The 24,085-nt window shown below is 35.9% G+C and overlaps 1 protein-coding gene and 1 long non-coding RNA gene across 14 annotated transcripts in view; one reads left to right on the forward strand and one right to left on the reverse strand.

Moving 5' to 3' along the window:
- Positions 1 to 2,733, forward strand: part of LOC105321123 (protein FAM217A) — a 31,999-nt gene extending 29,266 nt beyond the window's left edge. For 10 of the 13 annotated variants that reach the window (XM_066078196.1, XM_066078198.1, XM_066078200.1 and 7 more), the window contains 3 exons: positions 29 to 201; positions 437 to 496; positions 1,203 to 2,733. In XM_066078196.1, the coding sequence (XP_065934268.1) occupies positions 29 to 201; positions 437 to 496; positions 1,203 to 2,535 (1,566 nt within the window). In that variant the 3' untranslated portion in view covers positions 2,536 to 2,733. The remainder of the gene's footprint in view (positions 1 to 28; positions 202 to 436; positions 497 to 1,202) is intronic. The other 3 variants (XM_011419336.4, XM_011419333.4, XM_011419335.4) reach the window with 1 other exon arrangement.
- A 16,998-nt stretch (positions 2,734 to 19,731) lies between these two features.
- On the reverse strand, positions 19,732 to 21,536 carry LOC117692606 (uncharacterized). The gene is made up of 2 exons (XR_010711731.1): positions 20,488 to 21,536; positions 19,732 to 20,398 (listed from the first exon to the last, which is right to left on the reverse strand). It is a non-coding gene; the product is annotated as an uncharacterized lncRNA (long non-coding RNA).
- Positions 21,537 to 24,085: the final 2,549 nt, after the last annotated feature.

Genomic DNA, 24,085 nt, shown 5'->3' on the forward strand with positions numbered 1-24,085 from the left:
TGCTAAATATTGTCTCTTGTGTTGACAGAAGCTCTACCAGCAGCCGTCTGCTGTAGAAAATGGCTCCCAGATCTACAGGTCCCAACTAGCAGCCAGTTTGAAGGCGTTTAAGCCCAAGGACTGGGCCCCGCTGGACTACCGCGAGAAGGAGACCTCATTCCTCAGGTGTCGACCAATCCAGCAACCAGTGATACCTGAAAGGTGAGACTCTTCTTTATATCACAAAATCGGGATTCCTGGGAAACCCTTTAATTTTTTTTATATTGACAATGGTAATTATGTAGACATGTAAAATCTATAAAAAGTTGATTAAGATGAAATAAACGATCATCATTATATTTGTTTTGCTTTCTTTTAACAATTCAATAAACCTAGGACTTCTTGTCAACGTGTGGATTTTTAACTCTCTATGTAAGCAAAATTGTTCTACTAATAGGCTACGAAACTTGACAAAGTTAAAGATTTCTCGTTCGCGTTCATTCCTCCCTTCGGTCAGGTAACGGCACACTGGTTGTGGGGGAAGTTAATCTGTTTCATCAAGACGCTTTGTCTCTATCATTCAGACGCCGCATCCTTATACTACACAGTAACCTATCATTCTAATGCACTTTGCATCCCAAGGACCTTGTATTGTCGGCTTGGCGAAGGTTTACTAATTGGTATATGTCTAATTTCACTCATAGCCTCACACTTTATCGCATGTTTTGTGTATGAAGGAGCTAGGAGCACCTTTGCCATACATGTAGTTAGTATCTGGCAGCATTTGTAAATCTACAATGAAACAGCATACAGAAAAAAGTGTTTTTATCTGTGAGGATCCACGAAATTAACGTAACTTTAATTTATAGAACGATTATTTCGTTTAACAAAAACGCACACTTTGAAATGAACCTGCATTATTGATATCAAATTTATGACAATTCCTTTTCGAATATAAACCACTGGAATGCAGTTGGTTCATAATCGGATGAAAGGGCTAAGCCGACTTGGTGCAGTTTAATAGCGTTTTAGCATGCATACAGGAATTTCACCAAACTAACTTTGATCAATGCATTATCCTAGTTAAAAGCCAATTTGTAGAGGAACCGTCAATTATTCATTAGCGACATTGAATTGTTTAATATGGAGATGAATTTATCTATTAAGTTGGTTGTAAATCACTTCCAAGGTCATCTAACGTCACGTGATTTTTTCCATTACAGAGCGCCTACACCTCCGCCCTCCAGATGCCAATCACAGCGATTGCGCAGGCCTCGCTCGGTTCCCGCTAACGCCCGCCGTTCTGACACTCCCTGTGACGTCAGACCGGGTCCGTTCGATTCTTTAAACCCTCGCGTGTTATCCTCTTTGATTGGTGATTCCTACAAACCACACACATTCGGAGATCGCATTCCCGGTACGGACACCGAAAAAGACGACGACGAGGACGAAAATGTAAAGTCTGAGAAACGTAAAAAAGTCAAAGAAAAGGATGACGATAACAGTACAAGTGGAATCGAAAGTAGTCAAACAGAGGATGAAAGTAGCGGAAGTAGTTCTGACGACGAAGACAGTGATTACGAGCCGGAAGTCGATAAAAACCGGGAAGTTCCGGATCTAATACTCAGACCCGAAAAACTGGATTCGTTTGTTGTACCAGATTCATCCAAAGGATGGCGGAAGTACGACTTCGATGCGGATCACGTGGACATTCCACCCTATGAGTTCGCCGATCCCATTCCAGAACCATTTAGTGACCTAGATCTACGGCAAATGGCAAGGTTAAAATGGAATTGGAGGGATCACACGCGAGCGAAAGCAAAAGAAAATGTAGACTTAATTTTGGACCGTTTAGTAGAACTAGAACGCCTTCAGTTGGACACTGAAGAGTGGGAAAATAAAAGATATGCTCAAGTTAGCCGTAAGTCAAAGCGAGCAGTAAGTGCCAAGCCTGTAATACGCGACCGCAGGTGTTGTAGCCGGTGCCTACAGCCCGCCTGCGCCGGGGACTGTCCCGAGAAAAATGTGCAATTCAGTGTATGTGAATACTGTAGACAAACATTTTGTGTTGGGTCTCAGTGTAAAGAGACCAAATATGAACAACGCATTCGTCAGCCTCGTGTTGATGACGAGAGACCTCAGCAAATGAAAGTCCTACCACGCGCGTGTAAATCTTGTCAGATAAAACATAATGCTAAACTAATCAACGCAAATAACTTGTTATTAGGTCGACCCAAGTCCGGAAACGCAACCTACAGTCGCGGTCAGTCGTCCAGTAAACCCAGGGATCTCCGGCCAAGACCGGATACACCGGTTAGTCCGGATATTGTGAAGGACTTCGAAAAACTGGGCCTACAGGCGCACCAGCCGCCAAAGTCAGCGACACCTACACAAAGGATGCAGCGACCGCGCAGTCGCAATGGAATGATTCCCGGGAAAACATTTTACTCGCAAAGACGAGACTCTATATCAGAGAATGAGAAGGAGACGTTAACAAATTTGAAACGGAAGAAAATGAGAAGCGTACGAGTACGGAGACCAAAAACGGCCGTGTGATCTACTCCATTATACTATAATAGATACTTATTTGAAACAAGGAAACACGAGTACTAGAAATGAATGTGAAACTTTTTCTAGCGTTCTAATATTAATTTATTGTTATTGTATGTAGTGCTTGAGTAATTTATGAAATGAATGTGTAAACATATGACAGTTTATTTTGCTTTATACGCAATACACAAAGTTTAGAAATTCGTTTGTTTTGATTCTTCTTTATATTTTACATACAAAAAAATCACATAAAATTATTTTTAAAATCTTTATTAGAAATCCAAACGTATTCTAATTAACATACGACCTTTTTGTACGAATAAATTCTTTATTAAATCATAGAGTTTAGAAATTCCCAAAATTGATAGGGAAAGGTATTTACCTTATAAAATACATGTTGATTGTATAAGTATCGAATTGAAGTCATTTTTTAATGTAGAGGGAAAAAACATGGTACGAAGTACCAAACAATCATCTGTAAGTGCCCTTTAATAATAATATCAAAATACACTATCACGTCTAAATGCAAATACATGTACTATAAAAACAGCATATAGTATTGTTTAGTAGATATCTTGTTATTTTACAAGAAAAGGTTAACACACAAAGGCAGCGTGAATGGATACATATCTCTATTTCCTGTTATAAATATAACTCCAAAGAATACTTTCTGAACTCGGGGATTGCTGTTCAGGCATCAATATTAAAGCTTACTTAGTATTATTTTTTCTCCACTCTCCTAAAGATTTCTTTACATATACATATAGTACTTATTTTTCTGATGTATGAAGGTAAAATAAAACCCCGTCACTAACATTTTTCATATTAGTATTCCGCACTGAAACCTTAATATTACAATCAGTCAGTTTATTTTCATTCACAACCCAGAGTGGTACCCCTCTATAAGCCCTTGCAATTACATGCGAATAAACTGGAATTAAGAATGTTCCTGCTTGCTTTTATATCAATTTCACAAAATGATGTGATTTTTATAAGAATATTTTCTTTTTTTTTAAATATACCTTGGACTACGTGCTCTAAATGCAGCCTTAGTCTAGTTCTCTAAAGTATATACAAACAGCGAACGGTAGTCGATCGTCGCATAAATCTATATAACGTGTCCCATTAGCGGGTTATGTATATTTTCTCCCAGCTTCCATTCTGACATACACAACCAGAAACAATCATTTAATTGTTTACTTGACTAAAGTGTGCAAATCAAGCTAATCTAAAAAGTTATCAACACAAGAAACCACAGAAAATGCATCACTTAAGAGCTCGTAATAAGTCTCCATAGAACTTCTTCTGTTTCGTTTTGCCCGCTTCCCATCGGTAAACTTTGTCTTGTTTTATCTGGTGATGAAGGGCTGTTGGAATTTGTTTGAATTTGAGCTCTTCAATCATAATGATGACAATATCCTGAATAACAGATATATCCTTGCTATATAGAAGGTGCTCAAGTTCCACTGTGTGTAGATATTTCTGTGTGTAACTGCTCGACAATACAACAACAGCAACTCGACTCAGCTCAATATTTTCGCACATATTCTCCAATTCCGACTTGCCATGGTGGGAATCTCGATCACTACAATATATTTTGTATGTACCAAAAGCAGTAGCGTTGTTCTCCTCGGTTTCCCATTCGTCTATGTGGGACAGAATATGCTCTCTTACCCATGGGTAGTCCTCCTCTGAATAAGATAGATACACGTCATACTTCTTGTCCTCTTGAAGGAATGGCCGCCCTGTCTCGCGATTACCCGGATGTCGTGTGCGCCGCCTCAGATTTTGTTTCACTCTGTACACCCGATACTCTATCCTCTTCCGAAACACGACAAAAAAGATGAGAGAAGAGATGGTTACGAATAATAAAGACCCTGTTAAGACTGAGCTGACATTCCAAACGCTAGCGGACGGATCGAGAGACACTTGATTTCTGACTACAGGTTTGGAATCCTTACCAGAATCGACTTGTAGATCTTCCACACTATCTCTCGACATCCAATCACGTTTCCTTCTTTTCATCAATCCTTTTCGTTTCTTCTCTTTTACGTGTTCAAGACTATCATTTTTGAGCTGACCGTAGCTATAATTGTTGAAGTTATTCATTTAGGTAAATTCAACATAATTTTAGGAACCACTGAGCCTCTTGTATCCCATGTTTTGACAAACTTAATGGTTTTATGAACATGATTGGGTTTTAAATATGATAATTCCTTTTTCACACTCAACCTATTTTTCTTTATATTTAAATGTAATTCCCAGTCTTCAATGTAAGATTCATGAAATTAATCTTTTATAATGGAGGACATTGGGTCTGATTCAACTACCTGAACAGTGTATGTAGAATAGATTTGGTATATTTTACTTTAGAAATCGTGTACATAGCACAATTTTATGTTTAATTAGAGGCATTCCAAAGATTTGAAAGAAAAGAGAACGAGTAAAGCAACATGATTTTGCCGTTTTGGCCAGTTTGTTTCAGGCAGCTAGCATTAGGTGCAACCCGAGTTCAATCCCCATGATCGACAGTGGTTGTACATGTACTTTGGAATCAATCATTAAATTTCGTGGTGGCTCAATTTTCGTAGAATTTGTGGCTACCTCTTATCCACGAATTAACATCCTCCACGAATTAATAAATTAAGGCAATAAAGTCATATTTCCTTTTGTAGGTTAGAATACATGTTTGTAGGAGAATACACGAAAAAATTACGTCCCCATGAACCTGTAAAATTTAAGCAATTCACGAAAATTGGCCCCCCACGAATTTTAATGATTCCCCAGTATGTGAAAGGGTATGGTGGTGGCCTGCTTGCATGGACACCTGGGTTTTCTCAAGACGCCCCGGTTCCACTCACATCCATGACTCCTTTGTGTTAAAATACGTGCCAACGAGAGATATTAAATCAACCGTTATAAAATAAAGTTTAGTTCAATAAGGTGTAAAAACCTTACCCTATTTGATAGACCTGTTAGTCTGCTTCACAGGTCTGCCCACCTTCCTCTTTTTCCGAGGGTACAATTTCAGTGCCTATCTTGTGAAATTTTCTGGGGATTTACGTAGAGTGTGTCCTATCCATCCCCATTTCCTCCTCTTTATTTCAATGTAGATGGGATCTTAATCGGTCTTTTCCAATAGAGTGGAGTTTTGTGTTGATTGTTTTCGTTAACTTCCAGGTCTCCAAGCCATACAACAGGACTGATTTTACATTTGTATTAAAGATTCTTGCTTTGGTGTTGACGGAGAATGCTTTTGAATTTCAAATTTGGCTGAGGGTATTGAATGTCTTGCCTTAAATTGTTTGTACGGCTTTTAACATCGTCGTCAGCGCCTTGCTGACAATGGTCCCAAGATAGGTAAATTTATCGGTTTCTCTGTTTTCATCTCCATTTTATGTTATTTGTGCATTCTGTTTGTTATTTATTCTCATCTACTCTGTCTTTTTATGCTTTTTTAAAGCCGGTCTTTTTTGCCTTTTCTACAAGGCGCGATAATTTCTCCTGTGCGTGTTGTTGTTTGTATCTGCAAAATCCAGGTCATCAATTGGTGAAGGTCCACTGGATTCCAGTTGTGTTGCCTTACGTTGTTTCCTTCATGACCCAGTCAATCACAACTACAAATATGGTTGGTCAAACAATGCAACACTGCCGTACTCCTGCTTTTACTTTAAATGGATGTGTAAGTTTTCCATTTTGGATTATGTGATATGTGGCGTCGTCATACAGGTTTTTAATGATGCTAACGAATTTATTTTGGTGGCATTTAATTACATTATATTAGCTTCCAGATGGTTGACCTATCCACACTGTCAAAATCCTTTTCAAAATTCACAAATGTTGAAGATAGGGGAGACTGGCACTGAAAATACTGCTTTATGATGACTCGAAGGGTAGCAATGTGGTCTGTGAATGAGCTGCTTTGGCGAAACCCTGCTTGCTCTGACCTTATAACCTTGTCCAATGCCTCTTTTATTTATCCAATATTGCTCTTGTAAGAACCTTGGTGGCAATGAATAAAAGCATGATACCTCGCCAATTTCCACATTACGACAGGTCGCCTAGCTTTAAGAGCCTCTGAAGGAATGCCATCAAGACCAGTTGCTTTTCCGTTTTCCTGTGTTATAACTGTGTTAAATTGGTGATTTCTACTCTAGACGTGAGTCAATTAGTGATGTGAAGTTCATTCTTAATTGTTTGAATGCTTGCAGTACTGAGTAACGGTGGCCGATTTAGACCTTCCTTGAAGTGCTCTCCCCATCTATCTCTTTGTTCTATATCATCATTCCCTGTTTGTCTCTCACTGGTGTTTTGGTATTCATATTTTTTACCGACAGTGTTCTGCTTATTTTACAGCTTTTTCATGTTGTTCTCTGTCTCTGCCTCTTCAGGCACGTCATGGACAAATTGTCTTGTATATTTTCTGGCATTCTTTTTAACTTGTTTGTTGGCCTCACTTTATTTTCTTCCCTCTTCTTGTTGCGCATCCTTCCATTGGTTAATTTTCTGCTTCAACGCTTTCCTTACTTTTACTATTTCCCATGTTTCTGCTGTCATCCAATCTTTGTGCTAGCTCTTCCTCTTTCCTAAAACTTCACTGCATGCAGTTTTCAAAATGTCTTGGAACTTAACTCAATTGTCTTCCAGAGATATTAATCTCAAACTCTCCAGTGCATAGCATGTTTTGCATATTGCTGTGTTGTTAAAGACATTAAATTTGTAGTGAGGTGTAATTGGTTTGTCTTTAAATGCTTTAATTTTCATTCTCAGCGTAGCTGTAAGAATTTTTTTTCTGAGGCTCGTCTTGTCCTAACATCTAACAAACCTCTCTGTCATTTTCGCATGATGGTAATATGGTCTTTTTGATTTTCTGTCATTCCATCTGGAGGAGTCAAGGATGTTTTGTATATCTTCATATGTTGAGAGATATTGTCTCCTATAACTCTATAACTAGCTCATTGAAAGTGCAGAAGCCTGTAAAAGAAGTCTTATATTTCTGATGCCGAGCTTTCCCATGATGAGTTTCTTTGTTGGTGTTGTCCTCTCTAACCTTCAAGTTGGCATTCAGATCTCCCTCACAATTTTGATGGCTGTGCGAGGTGTAAGGTCTATCCTTGTCTTTAATGTAGACTAGAATTTGTCCTTCTCCTGTTCATCTGTTGCATTTATTGGGGGCATAACACTGAATGATTGTGATCTTCCTTCCATTTTTAACCTGGCTGACATGGCTTGGCTAGCTGTTTATCATGCTATCATCGCTTTTTTGCTTCTCGTGACAGCATAAAGGTAAACCCTTGAGTCTGTGCATGATCCTGGTCCTCATGTCGAGAGATATATATGATAATTCTTCTAGCTGATGCTAAGCGAACTTGTCCTGTTCCATTCCATCTTACTTCGCTTAGGCCAAGTACCTTGATGTTATACCTGATCATCTCCTTTGCTACTTGAGCAACTTTTCTGACCTTGTATAGGGTTCTGATGTTCCAGGTACCTATCCTGGTGTTGGCCTTAATCAACAGAGGATTTGTCGGTGCACTGGCTTCCCAATGACTTTCACCTGCACACGTCATGAGCTCATCTTGCGAGCCATTTTCCAGATCTAGGTTTCTCTCTTCATGTGGTGTTGTCGCTGCTTCTGTAACATGGTGTATTTATGAGGTGAAGTTGCTAACTGCACGCCCAAACAAGTCTCGATAAAAAAATCCACGGTATGATACCATACTTAGGTGAACGGAATTATAAAGGGATACGCTTACCCTTCTATTGCTGCCGTCGTTCGTAAACTTTGAACAATTTAAGCTTTATCTCAACACACTTCTAGTCCAATCTCGGTGTCGTGTGTAAAATCTGTTTGAAAAGGGAGCAGAAATTGTTAAATTAATGATCAACACTCCAGAAAAAATGGGTTTTAAGGTTACTAGTATACTTCAACAATGATGCACATCTCTTCACTTGAGCACCTACCGATCGAACAACATAGTTCTGATGAGCAAGGATATTGCTTTTTTGATATGAAATTCATGACCCAAGGTAATTTTTTATTTATAAGTTTTTAATTAAAAAAAAATTGAAAATGGGAGGGCAAGTTCGACACTGAACAAAAGAAATTGTCAAAGAACAAGTATAGTTTTTTTTTTAATTTGTTGACTCTGCTGTTGGAAAAGCACCTCAAAGAAATATAAATATATATTCATTAGGAAATAATTAGGGACTGGGCACAGATTTTTGAAGTTCAGCGGTCATTTGCATTGAATTACAATGCATAAAAAAACTTTATTTCCTTTACGACCAGGTGCAGGTTAAACAGTTCATAAAGGCAAAGGTTGTACTGTCGATGATATTGTAAATGACGTGCCTAGAGCTAAAGTGAGGAAAAACTCCCCATAGTTCTAAATCGAATACAATCAGTAGCTTCATTGAGCAGACCTTGTCTTTTGATGAACAATTTAGTGGTACAGGGTATGGAGATAATAAAGAAGACGTACCAATGCAACTATTTTACATTCTATTGTATAATATCGTTTTAAAGTTGCTTTTAATAACTCTAGATAACTTCACAAACAGTTCCTTCAAATTCAAAATGAGCCGAATATAAGATGTAGTTAGATTCACTGAAACAAGATTAACTTGCAAAGATGTAGTAGACATTTATTAACTACACGGATATTCAGAAATGATTGACTAGGAGGCTTTCATTAATTTGAATAAAGTCCTCAAATTGGGACAGAACTGTATGTTAAAAATATTTACAAAATAATCTGGATCACAACGTTCAACAATAATCAATTGAGTTTATTTTTGCAAATATACACTTAAGGAGACTGGGTACTGGTGATTATGTTTGCCCTGAGGGTGTTCCGAAATGTATTTTTGATTTTTGGGAAGTATTTGTGGTACCTGTCAACATACTTTTGTGTTTTGTAATGGAATACCAGTTATGAATGATAATAATTTATTTAAAACAATTCTGATTGTGTACATTTAATACAGATCTTAGAAAACAATAAATTATCTCCCCTTGAAAGAGAGAAAGTCCTTCATTTACACAAAAATTGAATCCCCTTTACCCTATAAAGCTTTGTGCCAAGTTTGGTTGAAATTGGCCAAGTGGTTCTGGAGGAGAAGTAAAATGTGTAAAACGTAAACAGACGGATGGACTGACGGACTGACAGACAGAGGACGGAAAGACGGACACCGGACAAAAAGTTATCAGAAAAGCCCACTTGAGCTTTCAGTTCAGGTGAACCAAAAAAACAACTGGACGGCCTACATGGGTTAAAATTCCTCTCTCAAATTTTTGTGTATTTACAAGTCATAATTCTACAGTCATCCGTTGCCAAATGTATTACATCGCCAACATTTTGAAGGTTATCGGCATTAGGTATATGCACGTTTTCTTTGTGCGTTTCTTTGTATTTCTACAAATTGCGTGTTCAAGAGATGCATACAGGGTATTAACTTTTAAAATAGTCAAATGAACAGTTTCTATAACTGAGCTAACAGTCCCAGCTCAACCATCCAGTATTCAAGCTTGGAAGGGGTAATGCGCCATAGTGTAAAAAAAACAAAAGCGAAGAATAAATTAAAGACACAAACAACAACAAAATATAAAAATCATTCACCTTAGTTAAAAACTCAGTATAAAGAAACTACGTATATATATCAAATGTTGGTTTTGTTGAAAGAATTTATAAAAACCTCCAAAAAAGTAATGCAAGTGTAAACTGCTTGGAATCGGGATCTCATGTAAAATTAATTTTTTCGTAATTTTGTTCGCGAAATTCACTAAAACCCAATGTCTTAAAGAATTATTTTCAATAATATATATATATATATATTTTTCATTATGAAAATGCAAAAATACATCCTAAAGTCATTATATGTCAAAAATCGGCGGAAATATTCAGAGGTCTTTAGAGATCTCTGACTATTAGTACAAGAAACAACGAAAACAAAAAGTATCACTTAAGAAATCTCATCAAATCTCTGTAGAATTTCTTCTCTTTCGTTTCATCGGCCTCCCATCGGAGGAATTTGTCTTTTTTTATCTGGTGATGGAGGGCTGTTGGAATTTGTTTGAACTTGAGATCTTCAATCATAATGATGACGATATCCTGAATAACGGATATATCCTTGCTATATAGAAGGTGCTCTAGTTCCACTGTGTGTAGATGTTTCTGTGTGTAACTGCTCGACAATACAACAACAGCAACTCGACTCAGCTCAATATTTTCGCACATATTCTCCAGTTCCGACTTGCCATGATGGGAATCTCGATCACTACAATATATTTTGTATGTACCAAAAACAGTAACGTTGTTCTCCTCTGCTTCCAATTTGTCTATGTGGGACAGAAGATGCTCTCTTACCCATGGGTAGTCCTCCTCAGAATAAGATAGATACACGTCATACTTCTTTTCTTCTGGCAAGAATGGCCGCCCTGTCCTGCGATTACCCGGAAGTCGTCTGCCTCGACTCAGTGTTTGTTTTACTCTATACACCCGGTATTGTATCCTCTTTCGAAACACGACAAACAAAATGATAGTACATAGAGAAATAATTGATAAACATCCAAACAAAACAGAAATGATGTTCCAGACGCCAACAGAAGAGTCGAGAGACACTTCATTTCCAACGGCCGGTTTTAAATCATTAATGGCCGGTATTAAATCCTTAGCGGCCGGTTTTAAACCCTTCTCGAAGTCTATCCAACTCAAATTTACAGAATCTTGACCAACAGTGCTTACACAGTGATAAACTGGGAATCTCCTTCTCTGGATCTTCGGTGTATAAAATTGAAGATTATTCCTTCGGAAGCCAAAACTACTATTTTTGAAAATGTTCATAATTTTCAGAATTTTAAGTTAAACGTTTCTTTGGGTATGGTGGGGTGTAGCGGTGTGGCGTCGTTAAATACCCTCTCTCTTCTACGCCCAGTTGAAATTTTTTTTTCGTGGTAAGAATTAATGGTCTATAGTATTGAAATACGATTATCATCGATCTGGAAGATTTTGGCTTCGATCCAACTTCCATATTCTTTGTGTAAGTTTCCCAAAACTTAACAAGAGGCCCATGGGCCACATCGCTCACCTGAACAGCAGTTCCTTATAACATTACATTTCGTAGCATATGCTTTTTCTGTTTTAAACATTGAACCCCTTTCTGGGGACCCAGTTATGGTCCGTGGTTTATGGTTGGCTTGAACAACATAAATAGTAACATAGGAATGAAAATGTGTAGCACTGCGGTGGGACCGCACGTACACAACCTGAAAAACTGAACGTAGAAGAGTTCCACTTCAAGAGGAATAACTCTCAGACTGTACAGAACATCAAGAAAGATAACTCTTGGTTCCACTACATTAGAGTTTAAACAATTTGAGGATCCTTGCATAGTAATCTCACAAACTGTAGCATTATAGTTCTCGAGAAAAACTTTTTAAAAACATTTTCAATATATCTTTCTATGTTAAACTTTGAACCCCTCTTGGGGCCACAGTATTAGTCCAGTGCTAAAGTTTTAATTATTTGGAGTCTACATTATTTAAGGATGCTTGCATAGTTATCTCACAAGCTGAAGCAATATAGTTCCCTAGAAAAAGATTTTTCAACATTTTCCCTCTATATTTCTATGCTAAACTTTGAACACCTCTTGGGGCCCCAGTATTAGATTGAGGTCACGGCTTTTATAATTTCGAATCTACACTATTTGAGGGTGCTTACGTAGTTATCTGACAAATTGATGCATTGTAGTTCTCGAAAAGAAGATTTTAAAACATTTTCCATATATACTGGTATTTCTACATTTAACTTTAAACCCATCTTGGGTCCCTAGTATTAGTCCAGGGGTCACTATTTTAAAACTGTCGAACCTTCATTATCAAAGGTTGTATGCATGATAGTAATCTCACAAATTGAAGCATTGTAGTTCTCGAGAAGAAGATTTTTTAGTTACATTTATATTTCTATAATAAACTTTGACCCCATCTTGGGGCCCCAGTATTGGTCCGGGGGTCACATTTTACCAATTAGGAATCTTCATAAGCGAAGGATGCATGCATAGAAATTCCACAAACTAAAACATTGTAGTTCTTGAGAAGAAAATTTTTAAACTTTTCCTTTATGTTTTTTAAAATGTTTAAATTTTGAACCCCTCTTGGTGCCCATCAATTGTCCGGGAGTTACAATTTTTTGAATCTATTTAAGGATGTACATGTATGCATAGTAATATCCCAAACAGTTGCACTATAGTTCTTGAGAAGAAGATTTTAAAACATTTTCCTATTTATGTTAAAATCTAAACCCCTACTGGGGCCCCACTTTTTGTTCGGGGGTCACGATTTTTACAATCTTCACTATATATACAACTTTTGTGTATGTATTGGCATTTTTGGTGAAGTGGTTCTTGAGAAGAAGATTTTTAAAACATTTTCCATACGTATTTCTATGTTAAACTTTGAACCCCACCTGGGGCCCCAGTTTTGGTCCGAGGGTCACGATTTCTACAATTTAGAATCTTCTCTATGTATACAAGCTTTTGTGTAAATATTGGCATTTCTGGTGCAGTGGTTCTTGAGAAGAAGATTTTTTTTTTAAAATCCCCTATGTATTTCTATGTTAAACTTTGAACCCCGCCTGGGGCCCCAGTTTTGGTCCGAGGGTCACGATTTTTACAATTTAGAATCTTCACTATATATACAAGTTTTTGTGTAAATATAGGCATTTCTGGTGCAGTGGTTCTTGAGAAGAAGATTTTTTTAAACATTTTCCATATGTAGTTCTATGTTAAACTTTGAACCCCGCCTGGGGCCCCAGTTTTGGTCCAAGGGTCACGATTTTTACAATTTAGAATCTTCACTATATATACAAGCTTTTGTGTAAATATTGGCATTTCTGGTGCAGTGGTTCTTGAGAAGAAGATTTTTTTAAACATTTTCCTATGTATTTCTATGTTAAACTTTGAACCCCGCCTGGGGCCCCAGTTTTGGTCCGAGGGTCACGATTTTTACAATTTAGAATCTTCACTATATATACAAGCTTTTGTGTAAATATTGGCATTTCTGGTGCAGTGGTTCTTGAGAAGAAGATTTTTAAAGACATGCACCCTATACTTACTGTTTCGCAATTATCTCCCTTTTGAAAAGGGCTGTGCCCTTTATTTTAACAATTTATAATCATCTTTCCATAAGGATGCTTTGTACTAAATTTGGCCCAGTGGTTTTTGAGAAGAAGTTGAAAATGTGAAAAGTTTACAGACGGACGGACAGACAGACAGACAGACGGACAGACAGACGGACGGACGGACGGACAGCCATTAGACAGTGCTTTGGAGCTCTACCAAAATCAGCGTGACGCATCTCAGAGACGGATTCAGGGACTGAAATTATGTATTTCAAACCGCGGAGAATACTTCGAAGGGATGTAATATTTATTTCACTAACTGAGATACCGTACAATACAAATTACGTATTGAACAACCCTCGTTCTTCTTTTTTGCCGCATTGACGTAGCCGTCTACTTTTTCTCAGGACCAAAGATAAACAGCTTAAAAAAATCATTTGGCTGTTGCAACATTTTATAAGTATAAAGTTAAAGCTAAATGTATATAGCTCAAGCAAATCATATAAAATGTTGAAATAGGATGAACTCTTTGCAAACTGAAAAAAAAATACTTAATAAAATTATATTCCTTAACATGGTATAAAACTTTTTCAAAGGAAATGTAGTAATATGTTAAAGCACAGAAGAAAATGTATGGATGCGCAGAAACTAAGTATTTTGAGATAAATTACTTTGACTGGGAAATGCTGTGATAATTGACAAAAAATGTAAATAAAAAATATTTATACACCAAGAGAAATACAATGTTATCTAGTAGTTAACTTAAATTAGAGTAACAAATCATTATAATTCTAAAAATTAGATACCTGTCTATTATTAAGTTACAATGTAATCCCCTCCACCCTCTGTTAAACCATTGCATGGCTTCATCGTTGGCACTGATTAAAACGCAACTTATGCAGAGGGATGTATCAGAACGGGACTAAGCAAATTAATAAGATATCGTCCTTGTATAAGTCTCCAGACACCAAAAACTATTTCTTTTCAGTTGCACCACTGAAGGACACAGATGTTGAAAGGTCAAAGATGAAATGAATAACACAAGAACAATGTTTCATGAAATAAAAGAGCCTCGTCGTATGCGATAATATCAATTTAGCAGACCAAGTTAACCTATATCAACACTTATTGAAGGTGAATGCACAGGGGCCAAACCTTAAATTCAATGTAACCATAAATAAAGAAAGGGGTCGAACTCTGACCCAAATAAAGAACTACCGGCTCGCTTCAAAAGCCTTATAAATCAATTAATTTTTAAAACACTCGCAATATGCATGTATTTTTCAGATACAATCATGCCGAATTTCAAGTTGATGGGTCTTAAAATAGCGGGTCAGAAGTTGATGTGGCTGCAGAGTAAAAGTTCATTATGGAGAGTATTTAAGGAATTTTATCGGAGTTTTTGTATGTAAGTAGCGTGCATTTGATGTAAGATTTTCAAAGATTAGTGAGAATGTTTCTCGACTTGTTGCAATACTGCTGTTGTCAGAGGCAAAATCCCATCGTGAGCCCTGGACCGGTAAATGTCCTAGTAAAAATAAACTGGCGACTTCGAGAGAATAATGACGTATATCTCCGCTATTTTAAGACCCATCAACTTGAAATTCGGCATGAGTGTATCTCAGACATTACTTTTCTTTTACATTACTTTTCTGAAAAATAGATGCATATTGCGAGTGTTTTAAAAATTAATTGATTTATTAGGCTTTTGAAGCGAGCTGGTAGTTTTTTATTTGGGTCAGAGTTCGACCCCTTTCTTTATTTATGGTTACATTGAAATTAATGTTAAAACCGGCTTGGCCCCTGTGGGTGAATGTAGACAGAACACTATCTTGGCAAACAATGAGAAAACGAACTGTACTGTAAACATTTATACAGAACCAAAAAGGAATGGTTATTGCATCCATCACTTTTTGATGATTTTTAATAAAAATACACATACCTGTGAAAGAAATACAGTTAAAATCGATGAAAGAGAATATATCCAAGATATCTTCATTGAACAATTATCATTTTTCCCTAAAAAAAAAGTTCACAGGAACGAAAAAAAAAATCTTACGGATATTTATAATGGGAATTGTTTACATCTTTTCTCCATTCGGAAGTACTCGGGGTACCTCGCGAAATTTTTCAACGTTATCATCGGGGCTTATTAATGGCTGATGCAATGCAAAATTCCCGTAGACTTTTTATTTTGGGATGTGTATTGAAACCTGAAGCGGTAGAGGGGGCGTTTTAAAACAGATAATCTGGACATTTTTCATATTTGTTGATGACCCGTAGTTTGATCACAAAGGTATTTATTATTATCGAAATATCAAGCAAAAAGTGGTGGAAGCAATAACTCGGACAGAGTATAGACGTACGCCTTAGAATGAAGGTTACACGAGTCGACTTGAAGGATGATATAGGAGATTACAGAAATCTGTCAAAGGGGTCTTTACTAATGACGTCATCATTGTGAAAACTACTAAAAGCAGAGGGTTTTTAATTTACCAAACATTGGTCAATCCTGAACATGCTGTGTGTAATTACAACTCAATGGTCTATTTCCTAAATTTATAACGTCACCAATTACAATGCTTACAGGTACTGATGTTCCTTAATTTGTTTTACTAATATATCTTGTATTGTTGTCGTTTCAGTATTACCGCTATTACTTAAATGTTCTTTATTGACGTCACGATATAAACGGGTGTTTCTTGGTAAGTTTCTTGATAAAATGTTTTTTGAGGAGACGTAGGTGCTGACGATTTGTTTTGTATACACTTCGATCCTTCTTTCTGATTTCTAAAAAACAAATATGTTCTCGGTCTAAGAACTTAAACTTAGAACTTAAAGCTTGCATTTATTGGGGGCATAACACTGACATGGCTTGGCTAGCTGTTTATCATGCTATCATCGCTTTTTTGCTTCTCGTGACAGCATAAAGGTAAACCCTTGAGTAAGTGCATGATCCAGGTCCTCATGTCCATAGATATATATGATACTTCTAGCTGATGCTAAGCGAACTTTCCCTCTTCCATTCCATCTTACTTCGCTTAGGTCAAGTACCTTGATGTTATACCTTATGTATCATATATATCCTTTGCTACTTGGGTAGCTTTTCTGACCTTGTATAGGGTTCTGATGTTCCAGGTACCTATCCTGGTGTTGGCCCTAATCGACAGAGGATTGATTTGTCGGTGCATTGGCTTCCCAATGGCTTTTACCTGCACACGTCCTGAGCTCATCTTGCGAGCCATTTTCCAGATCTAGGTATCCCTCTTCATGTGGTGTTGTTGCTGTTTCTATAACATTGTGTATTTATGAGGTGGAGTTGCTAACCGCACGCCCAAACAAGTCTCGATAAAAAAAAATACATGGTATGATACCATATTTAGGTGAATGGAATTATAAAGGGATACGCTTCCCCTTATATTGCTGTCGTCGTTCGTAAACTTTGAACAATTTAAGCTTCATTTCAACACACTTCTAGTCCATTTTTGGTCTCGTGTGTAACATCTGTTTGAATAGTGAGCAGAAATCATTAAATTAATGATCAACACTCCAGAAACAATGGGTTTTGTGGTTACTAGTATACTGCAACAATGATGCACACCTTTTCTCTTGAGCACATACCGAACGAACAACATAGTTCTGATGAGCAATGATATTTTTTTTGATATGAAATTCATGACCCAAGGTAATTTTTTATTTATAAGCTTTTAATTAAAAAAAAGAAATGAAAATGGGAGGGCAAGTTCGACACTGAAAAAAAGAAATTGTCAAATTATTATTTAGGTAGTAATAATTTTTTTTTAATTATAAGATACATGTAGGTCAAGAAAAATATTTTTCGCGAAATACAAATGTTGTTTTTCTTGTTTTCAAGCCCTTATATAAAGAAAACAACCTACCCCCCCCCCCCCCCCCGGAAAAAGGCCAAAATCTTAAGTGATAAAATCTAGAAATTGAGAGCAAATTATTCAAACAAAATAAAATTAATATACGGGCAATGCTTTGACCTAATGATTTAAATATTTTAATTCATCATGTTCGACGCACAAGGACCTCTTTTATAGGAAAATGATAATTTTGAGCGAATTTAATCTTTTGAATCTTGTCATACAAACGAGAATTTACCTCATTTTGATTAAGGAAAACTTTGTAGTTAATATGAATAAGTAACTTTTTATACAAACAAAATATATCGAGTAGAATTTTTTAAATAATTGTATATCGTAGTTACAATTGATTGAAAGCAGGATAAAAGAAATATCAAGAACAAGTATAGTTTTTTTTAATTTGTTGACTCTGCTGTTGGAAAAGCACCTCGAAGAAATATAAACATATTTTCATTAGGAAATAATTAGGGACTGGGCACAGATTTTTGAAGTTCAGCGGTCATTTGCATTGAATTACAATGCTTATCAGAAAACTCAATCTCCTTTACGACCAGGTGCAGGTTAAACAGTTCATAAAGGCAAAGGTTGTGCCGATAAAATTGAAAATGACGTGCCTAGAGCTCCCCATAGTTCTAAACCGAATACGATCAGTAGCACATTCTGAACTTCATTGAGCAGACATTGTCTTTTGATGAACAATTTAGTGGTACAGGGTATGGAGATAATAAAGAAGACGTACCAATGCAACTTTTTTACATTCTATTGTATAATATCGTTTTAAACTTGTTTTTATTAAGTCGAGATAACTTCACAAACAATTCCCTCATATTCAAAATGAGCCGAATATAAGATGTAGTTAGATTCACGGAAACAAGATTAACTTGCAAAGATGTAGTAGACATTTATTAACTACACGGATATTCAGAAATGATTGACTAGGAGGCTTTCATTAATGTGAATAAAGTCCTCAAATTGGGACAGAACTGTATGTTAAAAATATTTACAAAATAATCTGGATCACAACGTTCAACAGTAATCAATTGAGTTTATTTTTGCAAATATACACTTAAGGAGACTGGGTACTGGTGATTATGTTTGCCTTGAGGGTGTTCCGAAATGTATTTTCGATTTTCTAATAGGAATTATAAGGTGACAAATGGGATGAAAACAGAGTCAATTGCCAACTCCCCAAAAAGTGGTAAACCTACATTATCTACTTAAGTCCATCACAATTTTGGTTAAAATTGGACGTAATACTGCCATTTTATGATGAACATAAATTATAGATTATATTAATGCTTTATTTGAACTCTGTCACTTGCTGTTCTGAAATAGGTTTTAATTACATGTATAATATTATTAGAATTAATTAAATTAATCCTTTAGTGAAACACTTAATTTTTTGGGAAGTATTTGTGGTACCTGTCAACATACTTTTGTGTTTTGTAATGGAATACCTGTTATGAATGATAATAATTTTTTAAAACAATTCTGATTGTGTACACTTATTACAGGTCTTAGAAAACAATAAATTATCTTCCCTTGAAAGAGAGAAAGTCCTTCATTTACACAAAAATTGAATCCCCTTTACCCTATAAAGCTTTGTGCCAAGTTTGGTTGAAATTGGCCAAGTGGTTCTGGAGAAGAAGTAAAATGTGTAAAACGTTAACAGACGGAAGGACTGACGGACCGATAGACAGAGGACGGAAAGACCGGACAAAAAGTGATTAGAAAAGCCCACTTGAGCTTTCAGTTCAGGTGAACTAAAAAAAAAATGGACGGCCTACATGTGTTAAAATTCCTCTCTCAGATTTTTGTGTATTTACAAGTCATAATTCTACAGTCATCCGTTGTCAAATGTATTTAATCGCCAACATTTTGAAGGTTATCGGCATTAGGTATATGCACGTTTTCTTTGTGCGTTTCTTTGTGTTTCTACAAATTGCGTGTTCAAGAGATGCATAGAGGGTATTAACTTTTAAAATAGTCAAATGAACAGTTTCTATAACCGAGCTAACAGTCCCAGCTCAACCATCCAGTATTCAAGCTTAGAAGGAGTAATGTGCCATACTGTGTTTAAATGTCTATCAATCGATTTAAACATGCGATAGAATACTCAACATTTAGTCTATGACAAATATTAAACATAAAAAAAAACTAAAACGAAGAATAAAGACACAAACAACAACAACATATAAAAATCATTCACCTTAGTTAAAAACTCAGTATAAAGAAACTACATATATAAATCAAATGTTGGTTTTGTTGAAAAAATTTATAAAAACCTCCAAAAAAGTCATGCAAGTGTAAACTGCTTGGAATCGGGATCCCATGTAAAATTGATTTTTTCGTAATTTTGTTCGCGAAATTCACTAAAACCCAATGTCTTAAAGAATTATTTTCAATAAAATATATATTTTTTTTCATTATGAAAATGCAAAAATACATCCTAAAGTCATTATATGTCAAAAATCGGCGAAAATATTCAGAGGTCTTTAGAAATCTCTGACTATTAATACAAGAAACAACGAAAACAAAAAGTATCACTTAAGAAATCTCATCAAATCTCTGTAGAATTTCTTCTCTTTCGTTTCATCGGCCTCCCATCGGAGAAATTTGTCTTTTTTTATCTGGTGATGGAGGACTGCTGGAATTTGTTTGAACTCGAGCTCTTCAATCATAATGATGACAATATCTTGAATAACAGATATATCCTTGCTATATAGAAGGTGCTCAAGTTCCACTGTGTGTAGATGTTTCTGTGTGTAACTGCTGGACAAAACAACAACAGCAACTCGACTCAGCTCAATATTTTCGCACATATTCTCCAGTTCTGACTTGCCATGATGGGAATCTCGATCACTACAATATATTTTGTATGTACCAAAAGCAGTAACGTTGTTCTCCTCGGTTTCCCATTCGTCTATGTGGGACAGAAGATGCTCTCTTACCCATGGGTAGTCCTCCTCAGAATAAGATAGATACACGTCATACTTCTTTTCTTCTGGCAAGAATGGCCGCCCTATCCTGCAATTACCCGGAAGTCGTCTGCCTCGACTCAGTGTTTGTTTTACTCTATACACCCGGTATTGTATCCTCTTTCGAAACACGACAAACAAAATGATAGTACATAGAGAAATAATTGATAAACATCCAAACAGAACAGAAATGATGTTCCAGACGCCAACAGAAGAGTCGAGAGACACTTCATTTCCAACGGCCGGTTTTAAATCCTTCTCGAAGCCTATCCAACTCAAATTTACAGAATCTTGACCAAAATTGCTTATACAATGAAAAGTCCATCTCCTTACAACAGTCCTCTGGTTCTTCAGTATATAAAAATCAACATTATTCTCTGGGAGACCAAAACTACTATTTTTGAAAATGTTCATAATTTTCAGAATTTTAAGTTAAACGTTTCTTTGGGTATGGTGGGGTGTAGCGGTGTGGCGTCGTTAAATACCCTCTCTCTTCTACGCCCAGTTGATTTTCTTTTTTTCGTGGTAACAATCAATGGTCTATAGTATTGAAATTCGATTATCATCGATCTGGAAGACTTTGGCTTCGACCCAACTTCCATATTCTTTGTGTAAGAAATTTCCCAAAACTTAAAAGGTTCTTTTCTAGTCGCCGTTACAAGTTCCGACAAGCCCTTTCCTCAGCCATTAGACAGTGCCTTAGAGCTCTACCAAAATCAGCGTGACTCATCTTAGAGACGGATTCAGAGACTGAAATTATGTATTTCACACCGCGGAGAATACTTCAAAGGGATGTAATATTTATTTCACTAACTGAGATACCGTACAATACAAATTACGTATTGAACAACCCTCGTTCTTCTTTTTTGCCGCATTGACGTAGCAAAGTTCATCTCCTTTTTCTCAGGACCAAAGATAAACAGCTTAAAAAATCATTTGGCTGTTGCAACATTTTTTAAGCATAAAGGATATAGCTCAAGCAAATCATATAAAATGTTGAAATAGGATGAACTCTTTGCAAATTAAAAAAAATATATTTAATAAAATAATATTCCTAAACATGGTATACAACCTTTTCAAAAGAAATGTAGTATGTTAAAGCACAGAACAAAAATGTATGGATGCGCAGAAACAAATTATTTTTGAGATAAATTACTTTGACTGGGAAATGCTGTGATAATTGACAAAAAATGTAAATAAAAAATATTTATATACCAAGAGAAATACAATGTTATCTAGTAGTTAACTTAAATTAGAGTAACAAATTTCATCATAATTCTAAAAATTAGATACCTGTCTATTATTAAGTTAAAATGTAATTCCCATCCACCCTCTGTTAAACCATTGCATGGCTTCATCGTTGGCACTGATTAAAGCGCAACCTATGCAGAGGGATGTATCAGAACGAGACTAAGCAAATTAATAAAATATCGTCCTTGTATAAGTCTCCAGACACCAAAAACTATTTTTTTTCAGTTGCACCACTGAAGGACACAGATGTTGAAAGGTCAAGGATGAAATGAATAACACAGATTTAGAACAATGTTTCATGAAATAAAAGAGCCTCGTCGTATGCGATAATATCAATATAGCAGACCAAGTTAACCCATATCAACACTTATTGAAGGTGACAGTAGACAGAACACTATCTTAGCAAACAATGAGAAAACAAACTGTACTGTCAACATCTTATACAGAACCAAAAAGGAATGGTTTATAGTCTGTCCCAAGTTATTGCATCCATCACTTTTTGATGATTTTTAATCAAAATACACATACCTGTGAAATAAATACAGTTAAAATCGTTGAAAGAGAATATGTCCAAGATATCTTCATTGAACAATTATCATTTTTCCCTCAAAAAAAGTTCACAGGAACGAAAACAAATTTCTTACGGATATTTATAATGGGAATTGTTTACATCTTTTCTCCATTCGGAAGTACTCGGGATACCTCGCGAAATTTTTCAACGTTATCTTTGGGGCTTATTAATGGCTGTTGCAATGCAAAATTCCTGTAGACTTTTTATTTTGGGATGTGTATTGAAACCTGAAGCGGTAGAGGGGGCGTTTCAAAACAGATAATCTGGACATTTTTCATATTAGTTGATGAACGTAGCTTGATCACAAAGGTATTTATTATTATCGAAATATCAAGCAAAAAGTGGTGGAAGCAAAAACTCGGACAGAGTATAGACGTACGCATAAGAATGAAGGTTACACGAGTCACTTGAAGGATGATATAGGAGATTACAGAAATCTGTCAAAGAGGTCTTTACTAATGACGTCATCATTGTGAAAACTACTAAAAGCAGAGGGTTTTTAATTTACCAAACATTGGTCAATCCTATCCACGCTGTGTGTAACTACAATTCAGTGGCCTATTACCTAAATTTATAACGTCACCACATTACAATGTTTACAGGTACTGATGTTCCTTAATTTGTTTTCCTAATATATCTTGTATTGTTGTCGTTTCAGGTTTACCGCTATTACTTAAATGTTCTTTATTGACGTCACGATATAAGCGGGTGTTTCTTGGTAAGTTTCTTGATAAAATGTTTTCTGAGGAGACGTAGGTGCTGACGATTTGTTTTGTATACACTTCCATCCTTCTTTCTGATTTCTAAAAAACAAATATGTTCTTGGTCTAAGAACTTAAACTTAGAACTTAAAGCTGTAGTTTTAAGGTTCCATGTATTATGAAGAGTCTATTACAGATGTTTTGTTAATGCTATGATAGTTTTCGTCAGTTCCTCGTGATCTTTTACGAGACTCAATAGGAATATTAGCACTATGTCCGCAACTGAAAATGTACGGTTTCGTTGCATATTAGGTTATTTATAACGTCAAATAAGTAGATATGTATATGTCACACTTTATATTGAGTAATTTTTCTTGTCACCTATGCCATGTATTTTTTAAATGGTGATGATTTGATGACTTAGAATACTTAAATAAGCGTTATGTGATTTTAGAAGCATCGATGATTTATCTTTCAACTCATGTATGTTTTGATTTTTTTTTTAGGTTTTTGAACTTCGGAAAAGGGTTGCTATATGTACTAATGAGTTTCTAGGACATGATCCACTGTTGCTTTGATACCTTTATCATAAAAACAAATTCTATTAATATTGAAAGAAATTGATAACAATCTTTCAACTCTTTAATATATAATTACTTTGTTGTTATCTAAAACACCACCACTTGGTTGCTATGGAATGTAATTGTCATTCTGAAATGGACTTAAAATGTATAAAATAATACAGGTCTAAGGAAACATAAAAGTTAAACAGTCATTGTTTGCTGTCTTTATTTTACCAAACTTAAAATAATAATACATAAATTATTTTTACAATATGAATAGTTGATGAGCCTTCTACCGATCAGAGACTGAGTTCTACAAAGATGTCAGGGTAAAAAAACTTAAATGTAGACCAAATAGAACCAATGCTTGCTACAACGTATGTTAGATGATTCCAAAGGTATTTTGACAGATCTCTCTGACAGAACTGATATCACCCAACATGAAGTTAATTTGAACACTAGTGATCAAATCCGTAACAAACCAT

Source organism: Magallana gigas, chromosome 3, assembly GCF_963853765.1.
Source record: "Magallana gigas chromosome 3, xbMagGiga1.1, whole genome shotgun sequence".
Taxonomy (NCBI): Eukaryota; Metazoa; Mollusca; class Bivalvia; order Ostreida; family Ostreidae; genus Magallana; species Magallana gigas.